Source organism: Microtus oregoni, unplaced genomic scaffold (assembly GCF_018167655.1).
Source record: "Microtus oregoni isolate MIOR12 unplaced genomic scaffold, Mior012 000008F_ref0000371, whole genome shotgun sequence".
Taxonomy (NCBI): Eukaryota; Metazoa; Chordata; class Mammalia; order Rodentia; family Cricetidae; genus Microtus; species Microtus oregoni.
In genome coordinates this window covers 53,779,162-53,794,301 of record NW_024543067.1, presented here as the reverse complement: position 1 = coordinate 53,794,301, position 15,140 = coordinate 53,779,162, and the positions used below count along the sequence as shown (strand labels likewise).

The window sequence follows — 15,140 nt, the reverse complement described above, 5'->3', positions numbered from 1 at the left end:
TGGTTCAGTAGTTGACTGTTCAGTTTCTATTAATTTGTAGGCTTTCTGGGGGTAGCATTGTTGTTGAATTCTAACTTTAATCTGTGGTGATCTGATAAGACACAGGTGGTTACTAATATTTTTTTGTAACTGTGTAAGTTAGCTTTGCTACTGAGTATGTGGTCAATTTTCGACAAGGTTCCATGAGCTGCAGAGAAGAAGGTATATTCTTTCCTATTTGGATGGAATGTTCTATAGATGTCTGTTAAGTCCATTTGCTTCATTACCTCCATCAATTCTCTTATTTCTCTGTTTGGTTTCAGTCTGATTGACCTATCCATTGGTGAGAGAGGAGTGTTGAAGTCTCCTACTATTAGTGTGTGTGTGTGGTTTGATGGCTGCCTTGAGTTTTAGCAATATTTCTTTTATGTACATGGGTGCTTTTATATTAGGGGCATAGATGTTCAGGATTGAGACTTCATCCTGATGAACTGTTCCTGTTATGAGCATAAAATACCCCTCTCCATCTCTTCTGATTGATTTAAGTTTGAAGTCAACTTTGTTAGAAATTAGTATGGCCACACCTGCTTGTTTCTTAGGTCCATTTGCTTGATAAGCGTTTTCCCAGCCCTTTACTCTGAGTAGGTGCCTGTCTTTGTGGTTGAGTTGTGTTTATTGTAAACAGCAGAATGTTGTATCCTGTTTTCTTATCCAATCTCTTAGCCTGTGCCTTTTTATAGGTGAGTTGAGTCCATTGACATTAAGTGATATTAATGACCAGTGGTTGTTAATTCCGGTCACTTTTTTAGTCATAGAGTTTGTGTGTTTCCCTTCTTTGAGTTGTGCTGATAAAGGGCCTCTAGCTGTCTGAGTTATTGTGGTCATTGTTGGACTCCTTGGTTAGTGATTTTCCTTCTATCACTTTCTGTAAGGCTGGATTTGTGGCTGCGTATTGTTTAAATTTGTTTTTATCCTGGAAATTTTTTTTTCTCCATTTATAGTGAACGAAAGCTTGGCTGGGTATAGTAGTCTAGGCTTGCATCCATGGTCTCTCAATTTCTGCAGTACATCTATCCAGGACCTTCTGGCTTTCATGCTTTCCATGGAGAAGTCAGGTGTAATTCTGATAGGTTTAACTTTATAAGTGACTTGGCCTTTTTTTCCTTTGCAGCTCTTAATATTCTTTCCTTATTCTGTATGCTTTGTGTTTTGATTATTATATGACGAGGGGATTTTTTTTTTTGATCCAGCCTATTCGGTGTTCTCTATGCTTCTTGAACCTTCATAGCTATATCTTTCTTTAGGTTGGGAAAGTTTTCTTCAATAATTTTATTAAATATATTTTCTGGACCATTGAGCTGCACTTCTTCTCCTTCTTCTACTCCTATTATTCTTAGGTTTGGTCTTTTTATTGTATCCCAGATTTCCTGAATGTTTTGTGATGAGAGTTTGTTGGACTTGCTGTTTTCTTTGATCAATGTGTTTAATTTCACTATGGTATCTTCAGAATTTGAGATTCTTTCCTCTAACTCTTGTATTCTGTTTGTTATGCTTGTTTCTGGAGACTCTATTCGTTTACCTATATTTTCCATATCCAGCCGGCCCTCTGTTTGTGTTTTCTTCTTTGCCTCCATTTCAGTTTTCAAGTCTTGAACTGTTTCCATTATCTGTTTGATTGTTTTTCCTTGGTTATCTAGGGTATCATTCACTGATTTATTCAATTTTTCAAACTTTCTGTTATATTTCTCATCCATTTCTATAAGGGCGTTCTTTACATGCTGTTTAAGGGGGTCAATCACTTTCATGAAGTCAATCTTTTCTACTTCTTCTTGATTAAGGTGTTCATGTCCTCCCGTTGTGAAGTCGCTGGTTTCTGGTGGCTTCATGTTGCTTTTCAGATTGTTGGGTCAATTCTTGCATTGGCGTCTGCCCATTTCTTCCTTCAAGAGGTCCCCTATGGATCTTCTTTCACCGGATCAGGTCTCCTTGCCTACTATTGTACCTTCCCAGTAATGGCTCTCCCCAGTGATGGCTCTCCTAGTGCCAAGGTCAGATCTCCGTGCCCAATGATGGCTCTCCCCAATGCTGGCTCTCCTGGCACCCAGATCAGGTCTCCATGCTGGTTGGGTAGCTCGTAAACAAAGTGTCTACCTTGCTTGGTGCAGTCAGGCTATTGAAACAAAGGAACTCCCGCCTACTTGGTTGCCCTGAGGATTTGGACCCAGTGCCCAGACAGGCTGGGCTGGGTGATGTTATGTGCCAAAAGAGGGTGGGGGGGGCGAAGTGGGGAGGGTTCTGGATGCAAGCTGGGTGGGATAGGAAGAAAGAGGCAGTATGCAGGAAGTAGAGGCCCTGCAGAGAGCCCAAGAAGGATAGGGGGTTGAGGAACTTCTGAGTTCCCTGTCCCGGGCAGGCGCCACAGGGTCAGAAACTCACCCCAATGTTGGCTATCCTGGCGCAGAGAGATCAGGTCTCCGTGCTGGTTGGGTAGCTCATAAACAAAGCGCCTACCTTGCTTGGTGCAGGCAGGCTATAGAAACAAAGGAACTCCCGCCTGCTTGGTTGCCCTGAGGATTCGGACCCAGTCGAGGCAGAAATCTTTAATAAATAAATATAAAAAAAGAAAAGAAGAGAAAAAGACAAAGTGGAAAAGAAAAGAATGGTTCATGACCCTCATAATGGCAGTGGCAGGGGATTAGAAATCACCTCTGTCTATCTTTACCATGGTAAAATTGTCCAAGTGAGTCACTAGTTTAACTACACTGCTGCAGTCCACAGGGTTGTGTTCTGGAAACATGACTGGGGTGGTGAGGTACTAAAGAAAGAAAAGACACACAGACATACATACAGGAAAGCTGATATTGGGCAGAACCGGTATCTATGGTGATGCACCAGAAAGAGACTGAAAATCAATGTCCATGATTCTATACATCTGAATCAAGAAGGTCGGTGTCTTAGTTATACTGTATTGCTGTGAAGAGACGCCATGACCAAGCTAACTTATAGAAGATATTATTGGATATACAGTTCCAGGGTAATGATAATGAGTGCAGGATATCCTCAGATGAAATTAATATTTGGATTATTCCCTTCTATAGGAAGGACCACTCAATTATCCACTTCTAGCAGTCGTAGTTCTGGTTTTAAGTAGGTGGTTGGGACTATGTATGAGTCAAAGCACAGGTCTTTGTAGTCTGTATACTTGTAGCTTCAGTATCATTGATGACCCATAGTTTTTATTGTAAGAGCTGGGTTATTAATTTCATCTATTATATAAAGAATTCAAAGGGAGGGGAGGGCAATTAAAATAAGGATAACAGCAGGTAAAATGATTCAAATGGTTTCCACTTCTTGGGCATCTATGGTGCTAGTGTGAGTTAATTTGATTGTTAATATAAGTGTGATAATGTAAAGTACTAAAGAGCTGATTAGGAATATGATTATGAGTGTATGGTCATGGAAACTTATTAGTTCTTCTATAATAGGTGATGAAGCATCTTGTAAGCCTAATTGGAATGGATAAACCATATAAGATAATTAGAAGTAAGTCTATAATTTAACATTGACAAGTTATGTAATTTATTTATTAATATCTCATTGAGAAAGGCATAAAGGTTGTTGTACTGGCTTGAAACCAGCTTTAGGAGCTTCGAGTCCTTCCTTTCTTATTTCACTTTAATGAAAGTGAATTCTTCAAATGTGTGATATGGTGGTGGGCAGCGGTGAAGTCACTCTAGATAACACTATTGTTAGAGATAAGGGGGTGGAATCAGATTAGTAGGAACCCCTGCTACAACTGTAGTTTTTGAGTGAAGGGGTGCAGATACAGGGGTTGGTCCTTCTACGGCCATTGGGAGTCATGGATGTAAGCCGAATTGTGCTGATTTACCTGTAGCTGCGATGAGGAGGCCCATTAAGGGGATGATATTTGGGCTGTCTATCATGAAGATTTGTTGGAGTTCTCATGAGTTGATCTTTGTACAGAATCAAGCTATTGCTAGGATCAATCCAATATCACTGATACGATTGTAGAGGATGGTTTGTAGGGCTGCTGTGTTTGCATCAGCTTGGCCTTATCATCAGCCAATTAGCAGGAAGGATATAATTCCTATACCTTCTCAACTAATAAAAAGTTGAAATAGATTATTAGCGGAGGTTAGGATAACTATAGTAATCAGGAATAGTAGTAAGTATTTAATGAATCTATCAAGGTAGGGGTCTGAGTGCATATATCATATGGAGAATTCTATGATTATCATGTGACAAATAGGGCTACTGGCAAGAAGATGATTGAAAAAAAGTCAAAGTTTAGGCTTAAAGATAATTTTATAGACCCGATGGTAATTCAGTGTCAGTTGGTAATTGTTAGTTCTGTGTCAGAGTTGAAAAAGGAAGACAATGGAATAAGGATAATAAAGAATGCATATTTAATACATAAGGTTACATAATTGGGGAAATTAATATGTTTTGTTATATCAGCAAATAAGATGATCATTGGGAAGAAAAAAAGCATGAGAATAAGGAAAATAGAGGATGTGGTCATGTTTATTACTTTAATTTGAAGTTGCACCGAGTTTATGTTCCTAAGACCAATGGATGACTTCTATCCTATAAAAGTAAGAAAGCTGTATGTTTAAATTTGGGGGCATGAGTAAGCAGCTCTTGCATGCTTTCTTGGTAAATAAGGAGTTTTATATCCTATCTTCAGGTTCACAGTCTGGTATTTTTTAAACTATACTAACATAATGTAAGTCCTATAATTAGCTTAGGGTTGATTGTGAGTAGAATAAGGGGTAGGATGTGAGGGCTATTAGTGTGAGTTCTCGTGTATGTGAGGGTTGGAGGTTACTTATATGGCTTGTTAATTTACCTCGTTGTGTAGTAACATTTATGTAGATATTGTGTAAGGAAGTGATTAAGATATTAGTTCCTAGGAGAACAATTGAATGGTTTGATCAAGAGAATAGTGAGACTGCAATTATTAATTCTCCAATTATATTAATTGTTGGCATGAGGGCAAGGTTGGCTAGGCTAGCTATAATCCATCAGGCAGCTATTAGTGGAAACACTATTTGTAATCCTCGAGCTATAATTATTGTTCGGCTGTGAATTCATTTGTAATTTGTTTTTGCTAAGTAGAATAGTAGGGAGGATGTAAGTCCATGGGCAATTATTAGTGCTAATGCTCCTATGAAGCTTCATGGTGTTTGGATTATAATGGCCGCAATAACTAAGGCTATATGACTTACTGAGGAGTAAGCAATAAGTGATTTTATGTCTGTCTGTAGAAGACAGACGGAGCTAGTTATAATTACCACTCATAGAGATAAGAGGATAAATGGGTAGGCAATGGATTTGGTTACTGGGTCTAAGATTATGGAAATTCTTATTATACCATATCCTACTAGTTTTAGTAGAATCGCTGCTAAAATTATGGACCCTGCGATGGTGGCTTCTACACGGCCTTTTGGAAGTCATAGGTGAACCCCATATAGAGGTATTTTAATTATAAATGCTATTATGCACGCTAACCATAGGATATTGTTAGATCATGTTTGGTTGATAGGTGAAGAATTTAGTGATATTAGAATGAACATAATGATGAGGAATACGGCAGCGGTTGGGCAGGTATGGTGTTGGAGCAGTAGCTGAGAACTTGTGTCTTTAGTCTCAAGTAGGAGGCAGAGAGAGACTGGACTTGGGATGGGCTTTTAAAACCTCAAAGACAAGACCACCTCCAGTGACACACCTAGTCCTACAAAACCACATATCCTAATCCTTCCCAAATGCTTTCACAAATTGAGGACCATGCGCTCAAATAATTGAGTCAAAGAGGGTTATTCTTTTTCAAATTACCACAGTGAGTTTATTGCATATTGATAAAGGAGGAAGCAGTTTTATTCCATACAGCTGAAGAAACAGGTTTAGTTCATCTCAGTAGGAGGTTTCTATAGAGGAGTATTCCCAGACTGCACACATCTAAAAGAAGGAAACTATAGGTGCTATCTTCTGTCCTTATCTGCACAGAACAGGGGAGTCTTTGCCATTCCTCTGAAACTGACTCAGTTAAGCCTTTGCCATTCCCCTGGAGTCTAAAGCATTGGGTACTTGATAGGTTGTGTGCCTGTCCACACCAGACATTCACTCAGGAATCTATCAGCTTCCCATACTCAAAAGCCTGGACTTCTACTAAATCTACCTCAAAGTTCATTCTAGTTTGTACCTATTGATGTGCTCAAAGCTCAATAAAGGTTCAATTTTTCTTATGATTGCCAGTTATTCTCTTCCACAATTCTTCATTTTTTTCTGTTATTTTCACCACCTTCCAGATAGCTGATGAACAATCTAACGTTGATACTTTTGCATCTCACTATATTCATCTTACCTCCAAATCCAAGAGCAACTACTTCCTTGAAAGGTGTGGACTTCCTTCATTTGGACATACTGTGGATTCTCTCTCTCTCTCTCTCTCTCTCTCTCTCTCTCTCTCTCTCTTTCTCTAGCGAGATTTCATGCAAAAGTACATGAATCCAGGAATCACTATGCAGTAGACATTATACTACTAGTTAGTCATTTACCAAGAGGATATGAGCAAAGGTACAGTGTAAGAGCAGAGCAACCATGCTATAAGGCACATGCCAATTTCATGAGACTTATAAGGTTCATTTGGACTTTCTTAGACTTGCAGAGTGGGACACCCTTAGAATTTTCCTTGGTGACCAAATAGGAAGGGGAGAAGTTAAAGTGTCTATGTTTACATCCTAATTTGTGATAGTAGATATGAATTTCCCATTTGGAATTAGAGAGTTCCTTGATTATAACAGCTAGGACCTTCTGCAGTCATTTACAGGGAATCAAACATAGTTAATATTGTTAATGTTGCCTAATTGAAATTCTAGATACTTGTTGCAAGGAGAGTACTTGTTCTTCCCGGCCGCCAGCTGACTTACACCCTAAATAATCACACAGAAACTGCATTAATTAAATCACTTGGCCCATTAGCTCTAGTATTTTTGGCTAAGTCTTACATCTTAATTTAACCCATGTCTATTAATGTGTGTATTGCCACGTGTCTGTGGCTTACTGGCAAAGTCTCAGTATGTCTGACTCTGGCGGTTCCATGGTGTCCCTCTTTCCACCTTCCTTCTCCCTGCATTCAATCCAGTCCCCCCCCCCCCCCCCCCGCGCGCTTAACTCAGTTCTGCCCTATTAACAGGCCAAGGCAGTTTCTTTATTCATTAGCCAATAAAAGCAACACATAAACAGAAGGACCTCCCACACCAGATACTGTTTAATTGTTATAGAAATATATATACTATTTATTAAGTTGTTTCACATTTTGATTCTCTATTTAAATAATCAGCAGTGAATATTAAGAAGTATGAAGAAAAGCTATAGTGTGGAGTTTAAAGAACAGTACTGCATTAAAATGAATGATTATTTCATTAAAATGTATTTTGATAGTATATATTCTGACAAATTAAAATTTCTTTGCATTTAACAGAATAAAATCAAATTTCTGCACTGGATGCCGGCCATTAGGAGAACACCTTGCTGTATTTCATTGTCATAATCCAAAGGATACTGTTTCCCTGGCAATGTCTACTCGCTCTGGCTTTTATAATTCTGCTGTACCATTTTAGAGATGCACTAGTCTCTCTGCCTCCAGAGTGGTGGAACTAAAGATGTATTAGTATGCCACCACCACCCAGCCTCTAGACTAAATTTTAAAAAATTAGCTCAGAATGCCCCTGGGGACAGATGTGAACATTTTTAAAACACCTGAAGACTTAATGAATCTAATTTTTACATGCTACTGAAATTTAAATGAACCTATAGCTTCTCTTGTTTTAGATAAATTGAAAATTATTTATTTGGACCATGCAGATGAACCGTGTAAGATTTATTCCCTCATTTTTATTTGCTATAAATATCACAATGATTTGTGGGTTATGATGGTGGTTGCTTCCTGAATAACTTTCCATAGCCTTTTCTCAAAAGCATGCACTCTTCAATTATATCTTCAGATTTTTCTGGGGTGGTAAAACAGGATAAGATTGCCATCTCTACCCTCACACTGTATCTGTAGCCTCTGCTCCCTTACCTTTGGGTCCAATTGTTCTTTTTTTTAATTAATTTATTTATTAAATATTAAACAGAAAGGAATGATAAGTATTCTAATAAACAGATGACATAATGCATTATTAAGTTTTAATTTTCTAAGTGCTAATAAGAAAAATACAACAGCTGAAGAGAGACATTGGGTAGTAGGAAAAAACCCCTATAGTATTAAAATTGTTAATATACTTTAAAGAAGTACTGACCTCTGAATGGAAACCAGTACATGTGATATGTTGGGGAAGGGGTTTTGCTCTTGTTTTCACAGGAGAAGAAAAGCTATGGATACCATCAAAATTAATAAAGATCCTATTTGAAAAAGAGAAACCATGGTCGATTAATCTAAATTAACATAAAAACTTAACATATGCTTTTTATTTCATCAGATATAACTTGCCAAAATAGAGTCTCCCCTAAATTAGGGCTGGAGAAGGTTTTTGAATCTGTCTTTTCAGAAGAATAAAGGTATAAGCAGAGATGGTTCTTTCATCCCTGACCGCCCAATCACAAATAATCACGTAGAAACTATATTACTTACAACACTGTGGCCCATTCAGAGTTGTTTTTTTTTTTAATTTGAATCTGTTTCATTGCATATCTGTAATTACTTTCTGACCAGAAGCACTTCTTTTAAAATGCTAAACAGGTATAGCTAGGACCAACTACAGCACCCTGCCTGTTTGTTCACCCAGATCAACATTTCTGAGGCATGATCACCTCCTATGTGAGCCAAGTACACTGCCTCAGCTCTAAGGATGCAACAGGTCTATGTCACCATTAAGCAATTTGTAACATGCTGCTCACAGACCCCATGTAAGTACAGGACCTCCTTAAAGAGGAAGAGTTCATTCTGCCAGCATGAACCAGAAAGCTGAATCTTAAAGAAGCCATGCATTTTTTTTCTGCTAACACTGAGTCCAGAAGACTTTTCTTAAAGGAGTCATGCCTCTGCTTGTAAACAGCAGACAGAGTATATCTGAATAAAAAAAAAATGTGACTACCAAGAAGCTATGCTTAGGTTTGTTCTATTGTGTCTAGAATTTCTTCCCAAGCTCTCACGTAGATGTACTTGCCTGACATTGGAACACCATTGCATAAACAGACTGCTCTTTCATTCCCGGCTACCCAGAAACAAATAATCACATAGAAACTATATTAATTGCAACACTGTTTGGCCAGTGATTCTAGCCTATTCCGAGCTAACTATTACATCTTAAATTAACCCATTTCTATCAATCTGTGTACTGCCATGAGGTGTGGCGTACCGGTAAGATTTCTAAGATTACAGCATTGGTTTTTTCGAGACAGGGTTTTTCTGTAGCTTTGGAACCTGTCCTGGGAACGGCTCTTGTAGACCATATTGGCTTCACACTCAAAGCGATCCACTCGCCTCTGCCTCCCGAATGCTGGGGTTAAAGGCCTGTGCCACCACCACCCAGCATATATTAAACCTATATCAATATAAAACAAAACAAACTCAACAGTGGGATGCTTTATGGAAGTTAAGTGAAAAAAGTGTGTTTATCCATTAAGTATGATATTTAAGCACAATATGTAGTACTTTTAAAATGCATCTCATTTATTTAATGTATACCACAGCAGTTTCATCATAGTTGTGCAGAATCTAGGACTAAAAGAACAAAGACTCGAATCTTACAGAATCCAGACTCAAAACCAGACCAGTTCCACTAATCTTCACATTTGACACAGTTTACCGAGAGGGAAGGGGGGTAACAGGATTGAGGGAGAACTGACTAACACTTGTTGCTGCCTTAGCAACTGCTGACCAGTTTTTCAAGGGTATATCATAAGCAAAGAAACATTATCCCTCCTTTAGGATATGAAAATGTTTGTTATTTGTTGTTTGGGGTCTGGAGAGATGGCTCCGTGGTTTAAGAAAGAGGACCAGCTTCAGTTCCCAGCACCCACATGGTAGCTCCCAACTGTCTAACTCCAGTTCCTGGGTACCCGTCACCTTTATATAGACATGCATTCATATATGTAAAAACACAAATGCACATTAGAATTTGTTGCTTCATGAATTTCACTACAGATTGTTTAGAAATGAACATTGACTGAGCTTCAGAATATGAAAGAAGGAGACAAATGAATTTTATTGTATGTTTGTATTATATCACTTGTATTTCTATTTTGCTTCTTGGATTCATTAGTTTCTCTTACTAAGGCCCAATTCAACCTCATTTACTAATTATTTTTCACACTTACGTGCATCTTTTTCTGCTTCACCTTCTTCCATAGCATTCTTGTCTTTCCAATAACCCTTCCAGGTCATCATAAAGATTATTTCTACATTTGAAATGCTACTCAACCCTTCCTTCTGCTTAGATGTTCAGCAGACAATTTTGCCTTCAGTCAGGTCTCGTCAACCTCCAAAAGTTTAGATCCTACCAGTCAGTGCAAGATAAGAAGGCAGTTGTTATCAGTACGATTACATTTGCTGAAGATATCATGTATCATTTTTCTGAAACAAACTCAAAGGTCAAATATATTTTTCACCAACTTTCTAGTCTGTAGCCTTCTAAGATCACGAGCATATTCGTCTTTCTTCACAGCTATTTTTTTTTAATTCTTTTCATCCCTCATACCAAAGCTGGACAATGCAAACCAATGGGAGGAAAGGAGTCCCAAGAGTAGGCAAAAAGATATACCTGCTACCATAGGTAGGAGTCGCACAAAAACACAAAGCTAACAGTGACAACACAGAAGACCTGGTACATACAATCTGGAAGAGATGTTTTTGCCCCCTTGAAGGTCTGTGAGCCCATATATGCTTTGCTTAGTTGATTCAGTGGCCTGTGTTTTTTTGGGGATTCTCCATTTCCTCTGACACCTAGAATTTTTCTGCCTCTCCTCCTTGGATTCCCTGACCTACTAGAAGAGAGACCAGATAAAGCACCACAATTTAGATCCTATATCTGTGAATTCTGGCTATATTTATGTTTGACCAAAGCCTACATATCTTGATGTCTAACATTGGATAGAAGCTCAGTAATTATCTGTTACTTCAATAAACTGCATCATTGTGCATAGGACACTGAGAATAAAAGTGGAAATTATTATTATTTTTTTTGGATTTTCGAGACAGGGTTTCTCCATAGCTTTTGGTTCCTGTCCTGGAACTAGCTCTTGTAGACGAGGCTGGCCTTGAACTCACAGAGATCCGCCTGCCTCTGCCTCCTGAGTGCTAGGATTAAAGGCGTGCGCCACCACCGTCCGGCTAAAAGTGGAAATTATTGGGCTAGAGAGATGGCTCAGCCGTTAAAGGCTAGGCTCACAACCATGAAAATAAAAGTGGAAATTATTAAAGGGAGAGAAGTAACTGCTAAAAAATTAAGATCACTTATTTGATTACTCATTTGAATAAAAGACAAAATTCCTCGACCAATAAGTAGTTAATTTGCTTAGTCAATTTTTTCACAATAAAGACATAACATGTGAGTATACTCACATACCTGCCCTCAAGTGCATGAGGCAAATATATAATATAGATTTTCTTTATCTTGAATCATGTAAATAGTTCCATTTTCAGTCTTCAAGCACTGGAATTACAGCAGAATTACCAATTGCTCTTTCCCAAACTGTCTTAAGGCTAAAGAGAAAAAAACAGAGTAAAAAGAGCATTTCCCTTTGTTGTTGGAACCCTCTGAGAAACAGGGGACTTTTTGAAATGAGCTCCCCTACAAACATATCCAGTGAATAAATGAGACATTGTCTCTAAGACTTCTGAAATTTTTATCTCAATAGAACAGCAACATAAGACTTCTAGATGGACCCTAGTTAAAGAACTCACAGTTGTGTTTCAGATATAAATCAATGAAAGAGTGCTTGCCTAGCATGCAATAGGGACTGGATATAATTCCCCAAACACACAGACTGAAACAATATTCAAAAAAGTACATTTAAAAGATCTCATGAGATTATTTTTTCTGAATATAGTATCATGCAGTGCTTTGTACTTAAATCCTTGTGATTTCTAACTCTAGGGATATTATACTAGTAGATGACTGCACAAATGTGTGTTTTCCTCAGTCTTCAATACTGACAAAGGGTAAAATTACTTTGGATAATTATAGAATAAATTATGCACTCTATCTTAAAAAGATGAGTTAGTCACCCTTAACTGACTACTTCTGAAATTTCCTTGATAATTAACTTAATTTTGAATAAGGTTAAATAATTTTAATTCTACACTATTCTCATCATTGGGGTTTTTATGTTCTTTTAATTGTTCTAGCCCTTGAGAATTTCAACACTGTGGATCAAATCCAAGGACCCATGCATGTAAACAAATTCTCTACCGATGAGCTGTCCCTCTGGTACTACCTCTAGTTGTAATCATCACATGTCCTGAGATTATCCCATAACAAATACAGATTCTACTTAATTAAGCAGGCTTCTCTTCAAAGTTTTTCTCATTGCAATGTGGACATCCTTATTTCTTATGCTGTAGATGAAAGGATTCAGCATTGGCCCCACAATGGTATAAAATATGGTAGATACATTATCACCTTCCACAGATGCACTAGAAGGTTTAAGATACATGAATGCTGCAGCTCCAAAGAAAAACAAAACTGCTACAACATGGGAGCCACAGGTACTGAAGGCTTTTGATCTACCCTCTGCAGAACGAATGCCAAGAATGCTGGAAAGGATCAAGGTATAAGAGATGAAGATAGTCAGGCTGGGCACTGTTACATTGACACCCACAACAATGAAAACCACAAGCTCATTGATGGCAGTACTTGTACAGGAGAGCTTCAGGAGAGGAAGTACGTCACATACAAAGTGATTGATGATATTTCCATCACAAAAAGTCAGTCTCAACATGCAAACTACGTGGGCCATTGCACCCACAAACCCCATCACGTATATACCAAATGTCATCGAATGGCAGACCTGATAGGACATGGTGACGTGATAAAGCAGGGGTTTACAGATGGCAGCATATCTGTCATAGGCCATTGCTGTCAAAATGTAGCATTCATCAATAACAAAGAAACAGAAGAAAAAGAGCTGAGTCATGCACTCTGCATGGGAGATGATGTTCTGCTTTACAAAACTCACCAGCATCTTGGGGATTATGACAGAAGAGTAGCAGAGATCTGTGAAGGAAAGGTTGAAGAGAAAGTAGTACATGGGGGTGTGCAGGTGAGGGTTTAAAACAATCAGAACAATCAAGCCCAGATTCCCCACCATGGAGACCACATAGATTCCCAAGAACAGGAAGAAGAGAGGCAGCTGAAGCTCTGGCTGTTGTGTCAATCCCAGCAGGATGAATTCATTCACAGAAGAGTCATTTAGTAAGGCCATTCTTCTCTGGGTCATATCTGTGAAAACATTAAAAATCATAACATTAAAAAGGAATCTCAGACTCTCCAAACTATCCCCACTAAAATGAGATTATGAACCAGTTTCCAATGATAAAGTCAAGCTCACACTTCTATCAGCCTCTGTTTTCTTCATGTTTTGGAGTTCATATCTGGAAATAACCAGCAATAAACTGAAGGCTATTTCTTTGAGAATAGTATTCAGGGCACCTATTTTTGCTTTGAAGCATCACTGTTCTTACACCTTGACAATTCATCTCCCAATTAAGGATCAGTGGTCATCTCAAAAGAGAAGAGACAGTATCTAAGATTGCTCAGAGTTGGTTTTGGAGGGAAAAAAAAAACATGCATCCAATTCATTGCTTACCTTTGTGCATAGGCAACTCACAAGTCACCTTAGTAACTCTTCTACTCTCACAGAGGGGCAAGTATGCATATGAATGAGTTGTAAGGTATATAGCCCAGAAAAAAAAATGTTTTTTACTGTTTAGGCAGCTTTTTGGTGGTAGGAGAAATTCATTTTTGACTGGGTAATCCAGAACACTTATTTCTCCAGATTCTTAAAAGCCATGAGTTGTAGCTCATGATTTCCAGGGTGACTTTTCCCAGAATGTCTCCTGTATCCCAGAGGTTGGTAAATATATCAAGTGATGTCACAAGAGTCACTGGTAATGACCCAAGAGAGTTTTATGAGTTTGTCCTCTTAGGGACATGATTAAAATTTGAGAGATTTGTGATTACCAGGTAATTCCCCAGAGATCAGGCTTTTTTGCCAAGTTGCTTACAAACTAGTTAAATAGTAATAGCATTGGCTTATTGGAGGTATACACTATTGTTTTCTTTGGTTGTTATTGTTTGAAATTTTTATACATATATACATTGTGTTTAATGAAGTTCATCCTCAATTTCTTCCCCTTTGATTTTTCTCCATTTCCAACCATATTCCCTCCTAATGTCATCTTTTCTCTTCAATTTCTTGAACACAATGACTTCTCTCATCACTACCTGTATATGAGTATAGAGCCATCTTCTTGAAAGTAGGTAACCTCTCGGGGGCTGCATTCTTGAAACTAACCATGTTTCTCACAGTAGCCATCCACTGCCAACAGTTCCTCAACTAGAGGTAGAATTCATTACCATCCCCCCTGCTCCGTTCTAGGATTTTTATCAGGCTTAATTTTTCAGGTATCTTATGCATACTGTTGTAACCACTCTGAGGTCCTTGACACATCCTGAAAATGTTGTTTTAATGTTGTCCTCTATGACTTCTTTTTGTTGTTGTTTTGTTTTTTTGAGACGGGGTTTCTTTGTAGCTTTGGAGCCTGTACTGAACCTAGTTCTTGTAGACAAGGAAGGCATCAAGTTCAAGAGATTTGCCTGCCTCTGCCTCCTAAGTACTGGGATTAAAGGCAGGCACCACCACTGCTCGGCTTCCTCTATGATTTCTGACTCTTACACTCTTTCAACCCCTATTTCCCTTATAATCTGAGACGTGGGAAAAGGAGTGTGATATGGAGGTCCCATTAAGGATTGATGATTCATATTCTCTTATTCTCCACCAGTTTACCCACTGAAGACATCTGTGTTAATCACCATCTACTGCTAAAGGAAGCATCTCTGATGAAAATTGAGAGATTCACTAATATATGGGTGTAATGGAAACTCATCAGGAGGCAATTTACTACTGTATCCAAA

General features: G+C 38.3%; 1 protein-coding gene across 1 annotated transcript; it reads right to left on the bottom strand.

The window, feature by feature from the left end:
- Positions 1-12,498: 12,498 nt before the first annotated feature.
- On the bottom strand, positions 12,499-13,443 carry LOC121451800 (olfactory receptor 8B3-like). Its single transcript, XM_041657563.1, has one exon. The coding sequence runs from the start codon at positions 13,441-13,443 to the stop codon at positions 12,499-12,501; it is 945 nt and encodes a 314-aa protein (XP_041513497.1).
- Positions 13,444-15,140: the final 1,697 nt, after the last annotated feature.

Excerpts from the sequence above, each read along its gene's own strand:
- LOC121451800 (XM_041657563.1), bottom strand. The coding sequence starts at position 13,443 with ATGACCCAGAGAAGAATGGCCTTACTAAATGACTCTTCTGTGAATGAA.